Source organism: Fistularia commersonii, chromosome 26 (assembly GCF_037954325.1).
Source record: "Fistularia commersonii isolate RoL2024-O1a breed Wild chromosome 26, RoL_Fcom_v1.0, whole genome shotgun sequence".
Taxonomy (NCBI): domain Eukaryota; kingdom Metazoa; phylum Chordata; class Actinopteri; order Syngnathiformes; family Fistulariidae; genus Fistularia; species Fistularia commersonii.
The window spans coordinates 2,987,008-3,009,007 of record NC_141309.1 but is presented as its reverse complement, the minus strand read 5'-3'; the positions used below and the strand labels follow the sequence as shown (position 1 = coordinate 3,009,007).

General features: G+C 44.2%; 1 protein-coding gene across 4 annotated transcripts in view; it reads left to right on the top strand.

Moving 5' to 3' along the window:
* The window catches only part of dock8 (dedicator of cytokinesis 8), a 65,817-nt gene that overhangs the window by 35,073 nt on the left and 8,744 nt on the right, over nt 1-22,000 (top strand). For 3 of the 4 annotated variants that reach the window (XM_086174042.1, XM_086174039.1, XM_086174041.1), the window contains 22 exons: nt 2,004-2,099; nt 3,196-3,345; nt 5,393-5,506; nt 5,617-5,772; nt 8,310-8,449; nt 8,561-8,724; nt 8,796-8,947; nt 9,926-10,108; nt 10,182-10,308; nt 11,856-11,943; nt 12,778-12,874; nt 14,228-14,362; nt 14,446-14,598; nt 17,216-17,374; nt 17,620-17,720; nt 18,511-18,703; nt 18,955-19,098; nt 19,176-19,307; nt 19,505-19,639; nt 19,768-19,857; nt 20,993-21,229; nt 21,313-21,456. In XM_086174042.1, the coding sequence (XP_086030168.1) occupies nt 2,004-2,099; nt 3,196-3,345; nt 5,393-5,506; nt 5,617-5,772; nt 8,310-8,449; nt 8,561-8,724; nt 8,796-8,947; nt 9,926-10,108; nt 10,182-10,308; nt 11,856-11,943; nt 12,778-12,874; nt 14,228-14,362; nt 14,446-14,598; nt 17,216-17,374; nt 17,620-17,720; nt 18,511-18,703; nt 18,955-19,098; nt 19,176-19,307; nt 19,505-19,639; nt 19,768-19,857; nt 20,993-21,229; nt 21,313-21,456 (3,090 nt within the window). The remainder of the gene's footprint in view (nt 1-2,003; nt 2,100-3,195; nt 3,346-5,392; nt 5,507-5,616; nt 5,773-8,309; nt 8,450-8,560; nt 8,725-8,795; nt 8,948-9,925; nt 10,109-10,181; nt 10,309-11,855; nt 11,944-12,777; nt 12,875-14,227; nt 14,363-14,445; nt 14,599-17,215; nt 17,375-17,619; nt 17,721-18,510; nt 18,704-18,954; nt 19,099-19,175; nt 19,308-19,504; nt 19,640-19,767; nt 19,858-20,992; nt 21,230-21,312; nt 21,457-22,000) is intronic. The other variant, XM_086174040.1, reaches the window with a different exon arrangement.

Genomic DNA, 22,000 nt, shown 5'->3' with positions numbered 1-22,000 from the left:
TCATCAATATGTCTGAAAATAGTATTATTTGAGAGAATTCTGGCTATTTCTTTATCAACGCCAGAGCCGAGCTTTTCTTCTCCAATGATTTTGCCGGCAGGTAGTATTAATGTTTTGCTACGGTGTGCGGCTGTTTGGATTTAGAGACGAGTTCAGCGACTTTATAGCAGCTTTTGCCGCTTTCTCACTCGTCTCGGTAGTTTTCAACAACGCTGCCTGTTTGTTTACGCAGATACAAGTACTTTTTATTTTAAAAATGTATCCCGCAAAGCGTCACTAATCACTCTGATACACAGATGCACAGGTTCATTCACTACCCGTTGCCATCGAATGGTCACGCTGCCCACATATACAGAGGAAGACACATTATTTGCGTCGGATAAATAATTTTCGGACCAATCGGGTGAAAGTGGGCATTTTTGAAACACTGGTCTATATGATGTATGGATGAATGAGTGAAGACATGTCTCATTATAAAGTGTAAGGGAATTGTTGCATGTCTAAATGTGTGAATGAGATGGTGACTGGTTGTGTCTATATGATGTATGAATGAATGAGTGAATGTTTTATGTCTATATAAAGTGTGAATGAATGAGTGAATGGTTGTATGTTTGAATGAATGAGTAAATAGCCGTACATCTCTGTATAAACTAAATAAATAATGCAATGGTTGTATGTCTATATAACATGCGAATGAGAGGGTGAATGATTGTATGGATGAATGAGTGAAGACATGTCTCATCATAAAGTGTAAGGGAATAATTTAATGTTTGCATGTCTATATATGTGAATGAGATGGTGACTGGTTGTGTCTATATGATGTATGAATGAACAAGTGAATTGTTTTATGTCTATATAAAGTGTGAATGAATGAGTGAATTTTTTATGCCTATATAAAGTGTGAATGAATGAGTGAATTGTTTTATGTCTATATAAAGTGTGAATGAATGAGTGAATGGTTGTATGTTTGAATGAATGAGTAAATAGCCGTACATCTGTATAAACTAAATAAATAATGCAATGGTTGTATGTCTATATAACATGCGAATGAGAGGGTGAATGGTTGTATGGATGAATGAGTGAAGACATGTCTCATCATAAAGTGTAAGGGAATAATTTAATGTTTGCATGTCTATATATGTGAATGAGATGGTGACTGGTTGTGTCTATATGATGTATGAATGAACAAGTGAATTGTTTTATGTCTATATAAAGTGTGAATGAATGAGTGATTTTTTTATGCCTATATAAAGTGTGAATGAATGAGTGAATTGTTTTATGTCTATATAAAGTGTGAATGAATGAGTGAATGGTTGTATGTTTGAATGAATGAGTAAATAGCCGTACATCTGTATAAACTAAATAAATAATGCAATGGTTGTTTGTCTATATAACATGCGAATGATTGTATGGATGAATGAGTGAAGACATGTCTCATCATAAAGTGTAAGGGAATAATTTAATGTTTGCATGTCTATATATGTGAATGAGATGGTGACTGGTTGTGTCTATATGACGTATGAATGAACGAGTGAATTGTTTTATGTCTATATAAAGTGTGAATGAGAGGGTGAATAGTTGTTTGTCTGAATGAATGTGTGAATAAATGAGTAAATAGCCGTACATGTCGGTATAAACTGATTAAATAATGCAATGGTTGTATGTCTTTATAACATGCGAATGAGAGGGTGAATGGTTGTATGTCTCTCTGTGTGGCTCCGTAACCAACCGGCAACCGCCCAACATCAAAATGGCAAAAATAATAGATGAATGAATGATTCAGAATTTCGAGTTGCGCAATAAGAAGCGTGTTTGGAGACGCCTGAGCTCTGCTTGTTGCATCCACAGGGTGGCAGCGCTCCACCAGCCACTTTCCCCACGAGCTTCCCCTCGGCTCCACCGTCGCCGTCGCGTGATCTTGCGCTGTCGCTCCATCCGACGGGATGTTTTCCGCGCTCCTCCATCAGCGGGAGCAAAACCTTAATGCGCGTCTTTTCTTGCAGCAGTTCCACGAGGAGCTGGCCCTGCAGATGGTCGTCAGCACCAGCGTCTGCAGGGAGAACGCGTACAAGTACGCCTGGTTTTTCTTCGAGCTGCTGGTCAGTGTCTCCTCTCTCTCCACTCCGGTTCACACGTATTTACATATCCACGTCAACTGGACGCCGCCCGCTAAATATTTAGTCTCAAACGCTCTTCTTTATTCTCAACAAAGTTCAAGAAGTCACTCCGGCGAGAGAAAAACGCGGAAAAACCGCGCAATTCCTCTCGATTCTGAGTTACAGGCCGCACTCGCCTTCCAGATGAGGGTGCAACGATGGGACGGCTGATAAAAGACTCTTTTAATGAAAGATTGAAAAAAAAAAAACGACATCTCAGCACTTCGAGTTATTTATGTTTTATGATATCATGAATTAAAAGGCATCATTTGAGTTTCCTCTGAATGGGCGCCGATCCCGAATGGGACAACCGTTTTGGTTTTTTTCTCATTTTCATGCAATCATGTCGGGGAATTTCCATTTCTAAGTGCCATTTCCTTGTTTTTTAGTGATTTTAGCGTCTTTCACGCTAAAAATCAAACAAATCGGGTGGATTGGATCGGTCCAGGACGACGGGTTCGTGCAAAGCGAGACCCCCGCCGAACTTGTTAAAACTTGTGATATTTTGTTTTATCCCCCATTAATTCTGTTAATTCCCAGTTACGGGAGCGTTCCTGCATAATCTCATCACGGCCTCCTTCATCAAGTTGATAAAGTTTTATCTCCCGGAGGCCTCGGGAGGATCCGAGCTGTGCAACCAGTTACATAACAAATGGAGATATTTTCGCGTTATTTGCTTTTTTTTTTATCCATTTTAATGGAGAAGGTCGGCGTGTTTAAGCGATCACTCGTTGTCTGGTAATAATGATTGACATCTCGCCACCGATGTTGACGGCAGATGACTTACATCCCTGCCAAGCACCCTTGAGGGACAAATGACAGTTTAGCCGTGTTATGAATAATGGTTTTCCGGCGGCGCCGCGGCCCCTAATTTATCAAGCGTCTTGACGAATCATCTCCTTTAAAATTCCGATACATCGCCGCTCAGGTCTCTTCTCATCCTCGCTTCATCACGATCTTCGCCGCGTTCATCGGACGCGTCGGATGTGGATTTGACGCCCGTGGAATTTTAACGGGTGATGTTCTGCGGTGCAAACAGGTGAAGAGCATGGCCCAGCACGTGTCCCAGCTGGACAGGAACAACGTCCCGCGGAGGAGCCGCTTCTCCGACCGCTTCAAAGACGACATCACCACCATCGTCTCCGTGGTTACCGCCGAGATCGGGAGCATCCTCGTCAAACAGCAGAAGGTAGAGAAGGACGGGATGCATTCCCATCATCTTCTTCTCCTTAAGGGGTTGCAGCAGCCAATCGTACGCCTCCATCTAACCCTCTACTCTGCATCCACCAACAAGCTTCCTGTCCTTGAGCCTTCCAACATCAGCATCCTTCCAGTTAGATCAGGGGTGTCAAACATACATGCAGGATAATATTGAAAGTGACAAAATGCATAATACATGGGTTTAAACAGCAGCTTGTTTATTACGATGTTGTTTCTACCCTGTTCCCTACCACCCCGCTACACCCTCATTAGCCAAAATGTCGTTATCAAAACAGAAAGAGTGTACAATTTTCAAAGAAAAATGGACTAGGTCCTATTTATTTACGGAGACGCACCGGAAACCTTTGCGCTTGGTGTGTTTGCAACAAGTTTCGGTATTTATAAGTAGTCGGCGCCAATACGAGACGCATCACGGTGAAAAATATGACAGCTAGCAAGGACAACTGAGGAGAGATAAGATCAACCAACCGCTGGCGGGTGTGAGGAAACAGCGGCCCACTTTCACCCATAAAACCCAGCTACCTAATTGCTAGCGAAGTAGCATTAGCCTCAAAGCCGTATTCCGACGTTGAGATGCAAAAGATGCATGACGAAGGTAGCCAAACTTGTATGTCCCGACAAGCTTTTGCTTAGCAGAGAGGATTTCGGCGCTATCGTCAGATTTAAACAGCCAATTGAAACTGAGAGTCGAGTCATTTATTACATTTTTCGTTGCAATTGATGAGAGCGCTGATATCACTGACGTGGCTCGACTGGCCATATTTTTTCGTGGAGTTGACGAGACGTTGACTGTTACTGAAGAGTTTCTTGACCCATGATGACCTATGACCTATGAGGTGCCCATGATGGACACAACAACAGCCGAGGACATTTTCGGCTGTCATTGCATACAAGTAAATGATAAAAGTAAATTGCCCATTTGTTTATGTCAGGGGTCGGCAACCCGTAACACTCCAAAAGCCATTTGGACCCGGTTTCCTCTGAAAAGAAAACACTGGGAGCCGCAATTACTTTTTGACGTCTAAAATAAAGTTACCATTGTATATATTGCTTTTAACACCTTTACACTTTGTATAAACAAGTGTGTTGTGTGTTGCTTCTAAAATTCACAAAGAATAACAGAGAAATTTAAATTTTATTTATGTAATGAACTCATCTTGAGCTTTGGGGTTTCAGAGTGTGTAGCGGAGCCTTGACCTGAATTTTAAAAATAAATCGGGAAAAAAAATCACTGTGTCAGTAAATAATAAAAAAACAAATATTTGCAAAATATCTTCATAAATATTTATTTTACTTGGTTTATGGGACTTCTGCTCCTGAATTTCTGCGCACAGCATCTGCAAATCGGGACTTTACCGGCCGGCGGGTATACCGGCTTCCGCGAGTGTGACGTTATTTTGAGTGTCGAAAAATAATAAATATTATTTTATTTAGTATTTCAAGATAACAATAATCTTCCAACTTAGAACTAAAAGTTGAAAAAAGGAATTAACACAAATGAAATACACTTCAATTAAATATTTATCATTTATTTTCCCAAGTCATTCGGAAAGACGAAAGAGCCGCAGGTCGCCAACCCCTGGGCTAAGGAAATATGAGGTGTTTCATGAAATGTTTTGTGAAAGGGTTGTTCATTAAATTTCAAGATTTTCCTAATGTTCTTGTACTTCTTTGCACCGAAAACAAAGGAAATACATGATATTTTGGTTATTTATAGCCGAGTACGCTATCATTTTAATGGTCCGGCCCACCTGACATCTACCTCGGCCGTATGTGTTTGAGTTTGACACCCCTGACCTAGATCTTCACCTCCTCTCAGACTTTATCCGCCAAACATCCAACACGTCCCTCTGACGGACTCGTTCCCGATCCAGGCTGTCCTCCTCGCTCCAAAAGACACCAAAACCCCACGGCCGCTCCGTCTTCTTTCACTGTGGTCGATGCTCTTTTCTCAACGCTGACCCTTTTCAATCATTAAACTGAGATCATAATGACCGAAAATTTCTAATTTTCAGGAAGTGGAGCAAGCGGAGAAGGTGAACATCAGCCTGGCCTTCTTCCTCTACGACCTGCTGTCCCTCATGGATCGAGGATTCGTCTTTCAGCTGGTGAAGAACTACTGCAACCAGGTGAAAACGACCGACGCCGAACCCCCCCCCCCCCCCCGGATCCGGGACGTCCCGCGATAAGGAGCCGTGAAAAACGATATTTTCTTCGTCCCCCCCCCCCCCCCTTCCAGATGTCTGCTAAAAACGTGCCACTGCCGACGCTGATCGGCATGCGTCTGGAGTTCCTGAGAATCCTGTGCAGCCACGAGCACTACCTCAACCTGAGCCTGTTCTTCAGCAGCCCGGCCTCGGCTCCCGCCTCGCCCTGCCCCTCCATATCCTCACAGGTACGCCCGTCTGTCAATATTGGCTCACTTTATTTGCATTTTCGCATGTAGGTCATCGTTCCGCCGCCGGCTCCGTCTGTCTGGGGAGCTGACGATCCGTCGGCTGAAGTCTGACTTTTTTTTTTTTTTTTTTTTTTTTTTTTATATATAAAAAGACTGTACGGATGATATGTACTGTGTAGGGCCGGCACAGTTAATGCGTAATTCATTAATTTGATTTATTTTTTTCTGCGTGGAGTCTGAGTGGGGTTCCTCCAACAGTCCAAAAACACCAACGGACACCCCAAATTAGCCAGACGTGTGGATAGTTTTATGTCTATATATGACGTATTAATGAGAGGGTGAATGGTTGGATGTTCTGACATGATGACCGAATGAGTTAATGAACGTATTTTATTTTCGTAAGACGTCTTAATAGTTGTATGTCATAATGTGTGAATGGTTGCATCAGCGGCGGGCCGTGCTTTTCACACCTAGGCCTTCAGTAGTGCTACACTTATCAATCTACCCCTCAATAACTGTTATAAAACCCATCTTATTATGCAGTTAGCAGACTGAAAGTGACAGACAAATCCTTTTCACCGCAGCGACAGGCCAGCTAGCTTGCCTGACCTTTCTTAACCATGTCCAGCTTTTCTTGAAACGTCCATCTTGAAAATGATCTTGACAATGAATCTGGAACCACATCCATTTCTTCTCTTCCTTCAGCCGTCATAGGTAGGCAAATTAGCTATAATATCAACGCACGCTACAGATGCGGCCTGCTAGCTCTGGCTAGGACGCTCTATGACTATCCAATCGAAGGGCGTGTGACACACTGACGTTACCGCAGCCTTCTAGAGGGCCTTGGTGTCGCAACTCAAAATCTGATTGGTTGAAACAACAATTTGATTGACCCTTATTTTTTGTGAGAGCGCCCGTGAATCTGATTCTTTGACTTTGACCCTGCCTGGCAACAAATAATGGCTGAAATGTGATTGGTTAAATGCTTTGGTATGAAAATACATGTGTGGAAGCAGCACAGCCAAAGGAAAAAGCTATGAAAGGAAGCGGACAGACCATTTGGAATTATTTAATAATAAACCTTTCACGGATAAAATATAATTAACCCTAGAACACTAACGTCGGGTGATTTTCACCCACACAATTCTTGTCATGTGATTTTCATTGTGTTGCCATTGTCTGAGTTTTATGGGTCCTTAGGTAGCTTCAGGCTGCTCACTGATGTTATTAATTGTACGTTTGTTTCCCTCCTCCCATCGGCCCATCTATAAATTGATGAAAACTGTATTTTATCCAGGATATTGTATTTGGTGAAATATACCCAACGTTAGTGATGGTGTTACTTATTTTAATAATCGTGTTGTAGGGTTAAAATCAGTCTGTTGTTCAGATATTTTTTAGGCCAGCAGAGAAGGCCTTGTAGGAATGAGAGTGATTAGTTGTATGTCTATGACGTTGCTTTTTAATTTTTATATATTTCTACATGACGCATTAATGAGTGAGTGAACGATTGGATGCTCTGACATGATGGACAAATGACTTAATGAATGACTTTTATTCTCTTAAGACGTGTGAATGAGAGGATTAATCATTGTGTGTTTCTATATGATTTCTGAATAACAGGGCGCATTTATGCATATATTTCTATATGATGGGGGAATGATTTTATGTTTATATATATATCGAAAATCCCACCTCTTGACCTAGAGTGCAGGATAACTAGTCTAGATGATGAATGAATGAATAATTTGACACCAAATTTAAAGGCACGTACCATAATTTCAGGACCATTTATCGCACCTGAATAGAAGCCGCACCGACTAAAAAAAAAACAAATAAATATATGTCTAAAAAAATTGGCCGCACTTGCATTTAAGCCGGAGATGTCCATGTTGTAACATGAGATATTTACACATTTTTAACTTTTGATTCATTAAATTCCACAAATACATACTGGAAAAGCTTTTTTTCCAAACAGTGCCTGTAACACTGCTGATGAAAAAGATGAAGGATAAATAAAACAAGGAAAAGTCCGTCTGTATCTTGGTCTTCCTCCTGCGCACTAAAACCATTAAACTCGTCTTCCTCTGTGTCCAAATTGCACCGCCTCAGAAATATATCAACCCGATGTGACGAGGCTAAATGTTTTAGCGGCATGAAGCCCCAAAAAATCAATAAATTAGCCGCATCACCGTTTAAGTCGCAGTGTTCAAGGTGTGTGGAAAAAAATAGCGCCTTATAGTCCGGAAATTACGGTACGCCATCTTGATAGGAAGCTCGAGTCCAAACAAACCCGAGGTGGGACGACAGGAAGTAGCCATCACACTCGGCAGGACGTGAGACTTTTCCTTTGACCGAAGATCCGCGTCAGCGTCCGGTCGACACGAGTCAGGGATTCCTTGCAGAAAAATGCTTGCCGAAAGATGGTCACGATCGGGTTTGTTTCCAGAGAAGGATCGGGGAAGGTGAGGGGGGCGGAGAAGCGCTTTCGCAAACATCTGTGTGTGTGTGTGTGTGTGTGTGTGTGTGTGCAGAGCTCCGGTTCCTGCAGCTTCCAGGAGCAGCAGAGGATCCTGGGTCTGTTCGATCTCTCTCAGGAATTCAAACAGCAGCACTACCTCACCGGGCTGCTGCTGACCGAGCTCAGCGTCGCCCTGGACATGGAGTCGGAGGGGTGAGGTCGCCGCTTGTTCCCAAATTCCGAAAGCAGGTGCGAAAGGACCCGGCGTTGATCTTATCCATCAACGCACATCTGCGCGTGTGTGTGTGTGTGTGTGTCCTGCAGGGGAAAGGTTCAGAGAAAGGCCATCAACGCCATCTACAGCCTGCTCTGCTCCCATGACCTTGACCACCGCTGTATCAAAACAGAAGTCCGAGCCAAGATGGCCGCTCTGTACCTCCCCCTGGTGGGGATAATCATCGACTCCACCAACTATCTGGACTTTACCGGTATATAAATATAGATATTCGATACACTCGCGCTCGTGTCCCAGGTCCTTGACTTCTCTTGCTCTCCGTAGTTTCGGATTCTCGCGGCGGGAAAAACAAAAGCGGCGGACCGGACGATGACCTTGAGAACGTCCCAGCCATCAATCACTCCGTCGCCATGGCAATTGCCGGGAATCCCTTCAACGCGCTTGGGAGGAACAGTCTCGTTTCGATGGCGTCGGTGGTAAAAGGATTTTTTTTTTTCACATTTAAAATACTTACAAGTAATAATATTTGTTCCGGTGATTTGTTTGTGCGCGCGTGTGTGTGTGTACGTGTCTGTGTCTGTGTGTGTGTGTGTGTGCGTGTGTGCCTCCTAACAGGTGAGCTGCACTGAAATAGATTGATTGGCTGTCACAGCCACACACACACTTCATCCATTCTGGAAAAAAAGCATGCACAAACACACACACACACAAACACAAACACACACACACACACACACACACACACACACACAATGTGGGCAGGAGACAGTTTATAGGCAGGCATCGCCATCATAAGTGAGCAGGGCCGTCCTCTCTGACAAACACATCCATCAAAACTGTAGCTACGGCAACAACACGAGCTCAAAAAGTGAACATTTCCCTCCCGCTCCTTTTCTTCCCGGCTCTTCTCCAAAGATGAATAAGTCGCTTTTATGTTGTTACGTAAAAACGTTGCGGTGGGAAGAAAAAAAAAAAAAAAAAAAGAAGATTTCCACAGAGGCTCGGCATTAATCACGGCCCGCGGCGCCCGGGGGGGGTTTTTATTTATTTTTTCTTTCGGTGGTCGTGGGTCGGGGGGGGTTAGATTACAAACTACAACTCTGACTCGCTCGGCCCTTTTACGGAATGAAGACCTGGAAAGCGGGTTCTAGGTGGGACACCGAGAGCACCGGAGCGATAATGGCTACATTTATCAAAGCTGCCACACAGTGAGGCAGCGGCGGCCCCTCTATAGCAGTGATTCATCACGCCGAGGATGAAGGTCAATTAATCTGCAGTAGATTTAACATCTATTAGGATGACGAAGAGAACCATATTCAGCGGGGCCGCTTTCAAGGAGGAAGCCTGTCGTCCGCGGTTACCGAAGGCGGGGGTCGTCGCAGAGATCGGAAACTTCGGAAACGGGAAAACGAATCCGCGCTCTTGTTACGTGAACGTGTCTCCCGTTCGCCCAGCAGGGGAAATCGGTGGCCACCCTGGCGGCGGACACCAGCCGCCACCTGCTGGCGTGCTTCCTCTGGGTGATGAAGAACGCCGATCGCAGCCTCATCCAGCGCTGGACCGTGGACATGCCTCCCTCGCAGCTCAACAAACTCCTGGAGCTCCTCACCATCTGCGTGTCCTGCTTCGAGTACAGGGTCGGTAGATACCGAAAATGTCCCTTTTCGCACGGCGACGTAAAAGGGTTTTAAACGTGCGGCGTGTTCACAGGGCACGCAGAGCAGTGACAAAGTCAGCACGCAGGCCTTGCAGAAATCCCAGCAAGCAAAGCTCCAGCTGGAAGAAGCTCTGCTCCGAGGAATGGGAGCTCGCGGAGAGATGATGAAACGAGTCGGAGGTTCGCTTTTTACTACAGTTATTGAGCATTAATGTTGTGTTTTTTTTATTTTTTTTATGAATATAAGCAAGTTAGCGTCAGGATGCACATAATGAGTCATCTTTTTTTGCTAAACAAGTAAGATAAGATAAGATAATAGTTTATTGATCCTTGTAGGGGGAATTAGTTTGTCACTGCAGTGGATCAATAACAATATCAATAAATATGAATAGAAATAGAAATAGAAAGGACGGAGACAATAACAAGGATAGGAACAGATGGCAGAATGACAACAAGGATAAAAATAAAAAGGATGAGAATGGTCAACGAGGTAAAAAAAAAGATAACATCATGGATGAAAAAATATAAGAAAATAACAACATCAAGGATAAAAATAGACCACTAGGTTAAACAACAACAAGGATAAAAATAGATAACAGAATAACATCAAGGATAAAAAAAAATAGGAAAATGACAAGGATAAAAATTGATAAGAAAATAACAAAAACTAGGCTAAAAATAGATAAGAAAATGAGAATTATAAAGAAAGAAATTGCTTAAAAAAATTACAAGGATAAAATTAGATAACAGAATGACAACAAGGATAAAAAATAGCTAAGAAAATTACAACAACTAGGATAAAAATTGATATGAAAATGAGAATGACTAGGATAAAAATAGATAAAAGAATGACAACAAGGATAAAAATAGATAGGAAAATAACAACTAGGCTAAAAATAGATAATAAAATAACAACAACTAGGCTAAAAATAGATAACCCAATGAGAATGACAAGGATAAAAGTAGATAAGAAAATGACAACAAGGATAAAAATAGGTAAAAAATTGGCAACAAGGGCAAAAATAGATAACAGAATGACAACAAGGATAAAGATAAAAAGGATGAGAATGGTTAACTAGGTTAAAAAAGATAACAATGACAACAATAAGGATGAAAATAGATAAGAAAATAACAGCAAGGATAATAATAGATAAGAAAATGACAAGAGGGATAAAATTAGATAACAGAATGGCAACAAGGATAAAAAATAGATAAGAAAATAACAACAACTAGGCTAAAAATAGATATGAAAATGAAGATTACAAGAATAAAAATAGCTAAAAAAATTACAAGGATAAAATTAGATAACAGAATGACAATAAGGATAAAAAATAGCTAAGAACATTACAACAACTAGGATAAAGATTGATACGAAAATGAGAATGACAAGGATAAAAATAGATAACAGAATGACAACAAGGATAAAAATAGATAGAAAAATAACAACTAGGCTAAAAATAGATAAGAAAATAACAGCAACTAAGATAAAAATGTATCCGAAAATATGAATGACAAGGAAAAAAATAGATAACAGAATGAGAATGAGAATGAGAATGGGAAAATGACAACGACAAGGATAAAAATGGAATAAAAAATTGAAAATTGAACGAGTTTAGCCCAACACATATGCAATTGTAACTTCTAAACTACATACGTGTACTTAAAATTCCACTGTTATCTCCCGTGCGCGTGAGTTGTGCGTTATTTGTGGGTTTGTGTGTCTGCAGGGATGGACAGAACGCTGGGTCAGAGGGACAACCTGCGCTGGAGGAAGGACCTCACTCAGTGGCGGCAAACCAACGACAAACACGACAAGTAGGTTCAACATCTCTATTTGACCGGGAGAAGCCGGACGTGCACGGACGTGCACGGACATGCACGTCGCTTCCGGTGGTTTCAAGCCTTTTGCGTGGCCAATTGGAGAGAGGGACCTTTCTTTTCATGCAGCGATTGTATTGTGTGTATATATACGTTTATATATGTGTCCGGCTGCTTCGATGTGTCCCGTCTCCATTGTCAATAACATTTTTTCCAAAAAAATCCCTCATTTCTCTCCTTCTCCCTTAAGATATGAATTTAATTCCTCTCGCAAGTGGGTTCCTGTGTTGATTTTTTTTCGTATTGTAAATGAATTTTCTCCATTTAAAATAACAGAAAGCAAATTCATTCGTCCCCCCCGGCGCCAAACTCATAAAACGGTACATATCGTGGATGCATTGCCATTATATTCACGTGCGATATCAGTCACACGCACGCCACGTTGGTGCTTCGCTATTATTTCGTGCTTAATTTCCATAGAAAGTATCTTTTTTCTGGGTTCACCACTTGCCTCACCGCTTGCTTTCATGATGATTATTAAGAAAAACACACAAAATAAGCACAAAGATTGAAGACGATGCCACCCAACAGATGCAAGATATGCGTAGAGCGGCGAGCGGCGCCAATTCAAAAATGCAGCAGCGTCATAGAGCGTATCCCAAATTTGGATTTTCTCGCTCTCATATTTATGTTTATTTTTCATATTTCGAGGATAAAATTGGCTCAAATCACACTTCGTATCTTACGAATGTTTGTATATAAAAAGTGATTGGATCCTAAGGGGCCGTTGTATTTATTTCCGTGTCTTTCCCTCCACAATCCTCCCATCAGAACCAAGGCGGAGTTGGACCAGGAGGCTCTCATCAGCGGGAACTTGGCCACGGAGTCCAACCTCATCGTTCTGGACCTGCTGGAGACCATCGTACAGGTAAGGACGCTTTTCACTCCTACGTCTTTATAGGCGGTGCGTCTGTGCTACTACAACCTCTTTACCAACCCATTCACACGTGTCATTAGATAAGATTATTGATAGACCTTGTTGGTCTCTGCCCATTCGCATCCTGCTTTTTTTATTTTTTATTTTATTTTTGTTATTGCTATTGTCACATATTGCCATTTTGGTTGTTTTTTTTTCACCCTTACTGCTTTTTGTTTTTTTTCCCCAATCTGTTGTCCATTCTTATCTTTGATATTGTTTGTTTTCTCTGCTGTCCATTTATTTGTGGATGTCCCATAATGGTCACTCTATTTATATTTACATTTATATTATATTTATATTTAACACTGAACTCCACTGAAGGCCACAGGAGGTCTTTCCAACCTGAGGCTATCAGACTTTTTAATTCCTCTCCCTTCAGCTGCAGGGAATCTCAAAATCTTTGTACTTAAGACCTTAAGACACTTTATAGCCTTGACACTTTATAGTTTTATTTGTATTTCTTATTCTCCCCCCTTTCTTATACTGTTTATACAATTTCCCACTGTTATTTATTATTGTTATGTTTTACTTGAAACTCTGGCACAACAATTTCCTTCGAGATAAATAAGGGTGTTCTTATTCTTATTCTAATGAATACTAATTATATAATATTAATAACATACTTATATATTATGTAACAATAATAATAATAATAATATATTATATAATAATATAATAAAATATATTAATAATAAAAATAAAATTTAACTTAAATATATACTTAAAAAGTAATAATAACGAAATGATAGAATAATAAAAGTATAATTATAATTATAATAATATATATATGTCATAATAATAATAATAATGATAAAACATAACTTAAATATATACTTAAAAAGTAATAATCATAACATGATAGAATAATAAAAAATAAATATAATATATTAATCATAAAAAATAATCATATGATAAATGATTATATTATCAACCCTCTCAGGCTCAAATTAAGTTGTAGTTGCAGGAAAAATCTGATATTTGGCTGTCGCAAATCTGCAACATCTGCCTGGAGAGGGTTTTAATGATAAAAATAATAAATATAATTTATACTTTATTTATCCCATGTGGCGAAATCAGTTCTCTGCAATTACCCCGTGATGGCTGAAGCATGAGCAGCAGGCCGCCGTCCATCGGCGCCGTCAGGGGTTCGGCGTCTTGCTCAAAAACACCTCGACACACTAGGAGGAACCGGGAATCGAACCGCAAACGTTCGGTTCCAAGGACGATTCCTCGACCTCCTGCGCGGAACCGGTGATTCCACGGGTGACTCGGATCTTAATTTTCCATTTCCTCCCCCGCCAGGCCGTGCCGTCGGCCGACTGCAAGGACAGCGTGGTCGGCGGGGTTCTGAAGGTGTTACTCCACTCTCTCACCTGCAACCAGAGCACCACTTTCCTCTCCCACACCTTCAGCACGCTGCGGGCTCTCGTCGTCAAGGTACCGCCGTCGGGTTCGCGCCGCCGCGACGCGGTCGTCCCCGGCTTCGGGCCCGCCGGCTAGACCTCTACGTGTCTCCACAGTTCGGCGACCTGCTCTTCGAGGAGGAGGCGGAGCAGTGCGCCGACCTGTGCCAGAAGGTGCTCCAGTACTGCAGCAGCCCCGTGGACGAGAACCGGAGCCAGGCCTGCGCCACCCTCTACCTCATCATGAGATACAGCTACAACAACGCCAGCGTAAGCGCCCGTCGACGGCGGATTCCTCGAGAGAAATCCCCTTTTGTGCAGGGTTACGCCGAAAAACCGACCGCATAGCTCATGATAGATGCCGTCGCGGGCACTCGAGGAAGTCGGGAATCACGCGCTCGTCGTCTTATCGCCCCTTCAACCCCCGCCGACTTTTTCCCCTCTCCCGCTCTGCTTTAATGTCTTTCCCGTATCTATTTCGAGCGCGGTACAGAGAAAAAAAAAAAAAAAAAAGTTTCCGCTGAAGGATGTCTTCGAGTCGAGAACAGAGATATGTCACTGTCTGCCTCCTCCTCCTCCTCCCTGCACGTTCCCACCCCTCTTTAACTAATGACAGCCAGACCCCTCCGTATGTATGTGTTGCAGTATATATGGAGTGCTTCTGTGCGAGTGTGTGTGCCTCAAGGGCGGCGGGAAAAAGAATGTGAAAAGGGAGGAAGGGAGAGACGGGGTCACCATGGAGTCGGGAGCAACGCTGGAACACACCGGAATGAGGAGATGAGAGGGAAAAAAAAAAAAAAAAAGAAAAGAAAAGAAACGCGGCATCTCACTCGATTTGCTTTGCCGGTTCGAACACGGCAGTGGATGTTTCCTGTGTTTACCGTCTGTACACTTTAATGAATGTCAGACACACACACACACACACACACACACTACCCTTTTAAAGTGAGCATTTCCCCCCCGTCTCTCTCTGAGCCGGTGTGTGTTTACAGAGAAGGGATTGTGATCTGACCGGAGCAGCTATGTGACTCATTCACATACAACTTACTCTCGACCTCTCTGTGTTTACGTTTTCATCCCTTCATCTGCCCGCGACGCACGTTCTTTTTTTTTTTTTTTCCCCCTCCCACCCCCCTTTTTCCATCGTTTATGCTCCGATCCGAGAAAAAAAATTCTCCCGCTTTTTCCAGACGTGGAAGGAATCGCCGGGGTTATTTTTTTCGCGGTTTTTCAAAAATTAGTCCACTCGTGAAAAGGTCGGAAAGAGCGCAAGAGGAAAATGGCAAGACGCGCGCTGTACGGAGAGGACGTCAGAGAGGGTTATATGTGGGCGCAAATGTGATTTGGCCAAGTTTTCAGCTCACACACACACACACACACACACACATGCGTGCACACACACACATGCCATGTTAGAGGGCAGTGATGGGTGGTTAGTCTCTGGCTCCATGCTCAGTTGAACAGAATGGGGCCGTAGAGATGATCCATGGGTGATTATGTCTCTGCTAATGGGAGATCATTTCCCGCTTAGCTGGACATGCTGGAGATAGATGGGGCTTCACACACACTCGTACCCGCTCTCACACGCACACACACACACACACACACAAGCCCGGGCAAGGAAGGGAAAACGGGGCGTTTGTCAGGCCTGTTATCTCGGACAGGTGGTGCGAAGCGTGGAGACGCTGGGAAGAAACAAACACGACCGCAGGAGTATCACGAGCGCTTTTACAACGATATTATATATAAATATCGGAGGGGTGAATTTGCGCCTTGTTATTTTCAACAATTCCGCATCTCTAAGAGAAACGGGCGGAACCTACAGCTTCACACAAAGATACACATCGCATATTTTTTTTTTCACTGCCCTGGACACGGTTCAAACCCAAGACGTCGTCTGTGTTAGAAATAATTTATCATAGATCATATTTATTTGTTATTAATTGATTCCCTTTGAAAAAAAGGTGCCACGATGACCTGTTTGCTAACGCATTTCTGGAAAGCATCCGAGGAAAAGCCTATGTTTGCTCGAACCGGCATGCGAGAATACGTTTTTTTGTACTACAATAAATTAATTTAATTTAGATAATTATAAATTGAATTAATTTAATTTAAATAATTATAGATTAAATTAATTTAATTTAAATAAAATAAATACTAGGATGAATTATCTTTAGTATTGGAGCACTTTTGGTTGTGATGATTTTTTTTTTTTTTTTCAAACTTTTTTGATCCAGCACCCATCCCTAACAGGCCAGAGGATGTGCATGTTTTTTTTTTCTTTTTTCTAGAAATAATTTATCGTCCTAAAGAAATAGAAGTTTCAATCAGTCCCGGCCACGAGTCAAGGCTAATACCTGCTCTCTGGGTTCCAATTCTTCTGTAAACTTTCGATTTTATAGAAGCTTTGATCGGAAACAAAAGCGTCGCCTTGAATGATTATTTCTGTCCGATGCAATCTGATCACGGTGCGAGTCGACGATGAAAATGTGAGAATGTAAAACAGGCGGGCTGCAGTAGCAGAATGGGGCGGAAAAAAAAAAAACAAAACATCATATAAATATCTGGTTACTTTAAAAGAATGTTATTTTTGTCACGAGCGTAACAAGTTCATCCAATGCGGTGTGACGATACCGTAGCTTCGCGAGAAACGTCCCGCGTTATAAAGCATAATTCGGCGTGGCTCCGTCTTTTCTTCTCGAAGAACAACACGGTGAAACGCTGGCGCTCCAAAATACCGCCTGAAAGTAAACACCGAAAGATTCTTTCATGTCGTTTTCACGATCCTGCACCGTGACGGCGGAGTTGGATCCTCTAATGGAGACCTACAACCCGTCATATAGAGAAATACAACAGTTCACGCTAACCGTCCCCGCGTCCTTCTCAGAACTTCTCCAGGGTGAAGATGCAGGTCACCATGTCCCTGGCGTCGCTGGTGGGCAAGTCCTCGGACTTCCAGGAGGAGTACCTGAGATGCTCGCTTCGCACCATTCTGGCGTACGCCGACGAGGACACCGAAATGCAGAGCACCCAGCTGCCCTCGCAGGTACGGGCGCCTCCCACGATAAGCTATCCGACGCTATCGGACCGCCGGCGCTCCGAGAACGTCACGCCTCTGGTTGAGAGATGAGATGAGAACAACTTTATTAATCCCGAAGGAAATTGTTGTGCCGGAGTTTCAAGTAAAAACATAACAGTAATAGATAATAGTGGAAAGGAGGAAGAATAAAAAAATATAATGAAATATAAATTGTCTTAGCTGTTAGCAGTAACTACAAACTCCATCTCCAGGTGGACGAGCTCCTCAGGAACCTGAACAGCATTTTGTCCGACACGGTGAAAATGAGGGAGTTCCAGGAGGACCCCGAGATGCTCATGGACCTCATGTACAGGTGAGGAACCCCGAACGTCGGCGAGATCCGGCATCCCTGCCCTCCGTCCGTCCTCGTTCCCTCCCTCCTTCACTCATCAGCCTGTGGCTTCTCTTTTTCTTTCTTTTTTTTTTCATCGCTGCTGGTTCCTATTTCACTGCGGTCGGGGTTGTTTTGAATCTATTTACCGCCCTCGCTATGGCAACCATGTGGTAGCAGTTTAGCCCTCTGATCTCGCTTTGTGTATATGCAAATGCAAACAGTGTGTGTGTGTGTGAGTGTGTGTGTGAATGCATGAAAGGGGCGACCATTCATAACGCTGCATATCCACTTCACCTGGACCCGCTCCGACGTTGCCTACCTGTGTCGTTTGGTATTTTGGCCCTCGTACCCGGAGGGTGTTGCACAGCTGCGGCCGCTGACTCACCGGCCTCACACACACACGCTCACACACACACACACACACACGCAGAGTCACCTCGACTCACCCCGGCGTTCATCTCAAAGCTACCGAGTACACAGATCATTAACGCGCAGGGGCATTTCTCGCTCCGGATACACGATTGATTGATAAGCGCGGTACGTGGCGGTGACCGGCTTGCATTATAAACTCATTCACCCAATGGATTCGGCGCATGAAGTTGGTTTTAATGGTTATTCATGCGTCCCATTAAACAGGAAATGCTTTCCCCACATTTTCCCCGCCGCCGCGAAACAGCGCCGTAACCCCTCCCACTTTGTTTGAGCGCATTCTTCTCCCAAAATATCGGATTTACCGTTTTTTTTTCCCCGTTCCCTTCCCCCCCTGCAGGATAGCGAAGGGCTATCAGACTTCCCCCGACCTCCGTCTGACCTGGTTGCAGAACATGGCGGAGAAGCACAACAAGAGGAAGTGCTACACCGAGTCCGCCATGTGTCTGGTGCACGCCGCCGCCCTGGTGGCCGAGTACCTCAGCATGCTGGAGGACCACAAGTACCTTCCAGTGGGAAGCGTCACTTTCCAGGTAGAGAGTGTGTGTGTGTGTGTGTGTGAGTGTGTGTGGCTACACTTCCCCGAACCCGAACTGTTAGCGCTCCGGGGCCACGGCGCAATCGAAGAGCTATAAATACACGGCCGTGTGAAAGTACAAGCCGCTGCAGGTCATCGGTCGCATTCGTTCCGCTTCCCGCCGCGGGACGGTTTCCTCTTAAACCGCCCCCTGTGATTGATTATTTGATTAAGAGGGCTAATTGATCGATGAGCTCCCGTCCTCAGAGCATCTCTTCCAACGTGCTGGAGGAGTCGGCGGTGTCGGATGACATCCTGTCCCCGGACGAGGACGGCGTGTGCTCGGGCCGTTACTTCACCGAGACGGGCCTGGTGGGGCTGCTGGAACAGGCGGCCGAGCTCTTCAGCAACGTGAGGCGACCGTCCGGATTTACGGGACGAAGTCTCGGTTTTCTTCCGGTATGGATAAACCGTGTCGTTCCCGTCAGGGCGGCCTGTACGAGGCGGTGAACGAGGTCTACAAGATCATCATACCCATCCTGGAAGCCCACAGGGACTTCAGGAAGCTGGCGTCCACCCACGACAAACTCCAACGGGCTTTCGATAACATCATCCAGAAGGTAACGGCGGTGGATCCACCGGAAGGAATCATCTCAGAAGCCGAATCGGGAATGATTTGGTTAATAAAATACGTGTTTTTTTTTTTTGTCCTTTAAACTGTGATTTATTTTCTGAAATAATTCTATTACCGTAACGGGACATAACAAACGGCAGACGTGACGCCGGTTATATCGACGGATAAATCGTTCCCCTCCAGGGTCACAAGAGGATGTTCGGGACCTACTTCCGCGTGGGTTTCTACGGAGCCAAGTTCGGGGATCTGGACGAGCGGGAGTTCATTTACAAGGAGCCCGGGATCACGCACCTGCCTGAGATATCCCACCGACTGGAGGTGAGAGACGGGCCTGTTCCGCGTCCAGAAAAGCAAACGCGGAGCTGAACGACCCCTTAAATCCGGCAACCCGTAATCCTTCATTACGTCTCACGGTGAAATCTGAAATAACTCTTTTTCACCCCCAGAACTTTTATAGTCAGTGCTTCGGAGACGACACTCTGGAGATGATCAAGGACTCCACACCGGTGGACAGGAAGCAGCTCAACCCCAACAAGGTGAGACCGAAGCAGCAATTATATAACAATACGATGCCGAATATAGCGACGCGTGCGATGGTTAGCTCGAAAAAGAAGCTAGAAGGTTCCTGATCGGTTGGGTTTCCACCTTCTCCTCGTGTCTGCGTGGGTTTCCTCCCACTGTCCAAAAACCTCGGGGGTTCATTCGGGATTCTTAAATCGCCAAACTATCCATCCCGATGGCAAATGCACTAGAGCGGCTCAACAACTCTTGCCTTGCATTGAACACTGAGAAAACGCTCACAATGTATTTCTCAAACTAAAAAAACTCAGAATGTCTTTCCAAATATTCAAGTCAATAAGGGTATGATCAAAAACGCTGAAGAGGTCAAATATCTAGGTGTCGTATTGGACCCTTCAGTTAGTTTTAAAAATCATATTAAAAAGACCTGTAATGCTTTGAAGTTTAACATTTCGCACTTTCGAGATATCAGGAAGGCGTTTTCACCAGAAGCTGCAAAGTCCTACCTTGATGCCATGATCATATCCCATATTTTATATTGCATATCATCCTGGTCTCAGGCTAACCTAACAACCCTAAAATATCTGAGATCTTAAATAATTAAACCCTAAAAATTCTTGATAAAAAGCCAAGGCACTACCATCGTTAAATTTGGATTCTGGAGCACCAAACATGCTCACGCTAACAATGCCAGATGACCAAAATAATAATATCACAACAATAGCATTTTCAACTTGCAAAATACATATTTTATTGCCTGTTTATATATTGTATAGTTATTTTATTGCCTATCTGTGTATTTTATATATATTGTCTATTTGTACAGTTTTATATTTGTATTGTTTTCCCAGGACTACAGATGGAAATTAGCTATGAGCGACAATCTGGTACAAACATCTCTGCCTCTGTGCTTTATGTAATTGTACACTGTCCTAATAAACTTCTAAATAAAATAAATAAACAGGGAGCGCAGTCGTCTTTAGGACCTAACATTCCCGGTTCGATTCCCGGCTCCTCCAACTGTGTCCGAGTGTTGGACTCAACGAGGATAAATTCTTATTACGAGAGGGTGAATGTCTCTCGAAGGAAAAAAAAGAGGCGTAGATAACAAACGAATAAATAATAATAACCCCCCTCCACCCTCCCCCGCAGGCGTATATTCAGATCACCTTCGTGGAGCCTTACTTCGATGACTACGAGATGAAAGACCGGCTGACGAATTTCGAGAAGAACTTCAACCTGCGGCGCTTCATGTACACCACGCCCTTCACCAAGAGCGGGCGTCCGCGGGGGGAGCTCAACGAACAGTACAAGAGGAAGACCATCCTCACCACCATGCACGCCTTCCCTTACATCAAGACCCGCATCAACGTCATCCAGAAGGAGGAGGTAGCCGCAGAATCCCAACCGCAGTTGACATTATCCCAAAAACGCCGTTTTTACATCGTCCCCTTTCCGGCCCCCGTCCGCAGTTTGACCTCACTCCCATCGAGGTGGCCATCGAGGACATGCAGAAGAAGACGCGGGAGCTGGCGGTGGCCACGCACCGCGAGCAGCCCGACGCCAAAATGCTCCAGATGCTGCTGCAGGGCTCGGTGGGAGCCACCGTCAACCAGGTGACGGAAAAAAAAAAAAAAAAAAAAAAAAAAACACGGAATAATTTCCCCTTTTGTTCCATCGCGGCGTTGGTGGCCGCCATTGTAGCCGGCGAGCGCAGGTGGGAGACACGACTGATCACATCAAAGCGTCCGCCACGTCCGCAGCCCTGATCCTTCCCTTCTCCTTCCCCTGATTTACTTAAAACGTCAATTCATGGCCGCGCTCGCTTTCATGCCGCAACGGCGGACCGCCGCTCCCTTTCATCTGATCCCTCGCAGGTCGTCGCCCCCCCCCCACGGCCCCCTCGCGGCCCCCTCGCGGCCCCCACGGCCCCGCTTTATCTCCCAGCATCTAATCTGACAGGTCGCTCGCTCCGACCCGATGTGCTGTATACACAGCGCTAATGCCGAGCAGCTCCGTAAACATAGAACTCTGGGTTGTAATCAGCCGGCGGGGGCCCGGCGACGGGGGCCCGACGCCAGCCAGCGCCCGTCGTGACGCAGACGCCGCGGTTTTTTATGATGAATATGAGTCGGGATAACAAGATCTCTTACAAATGGG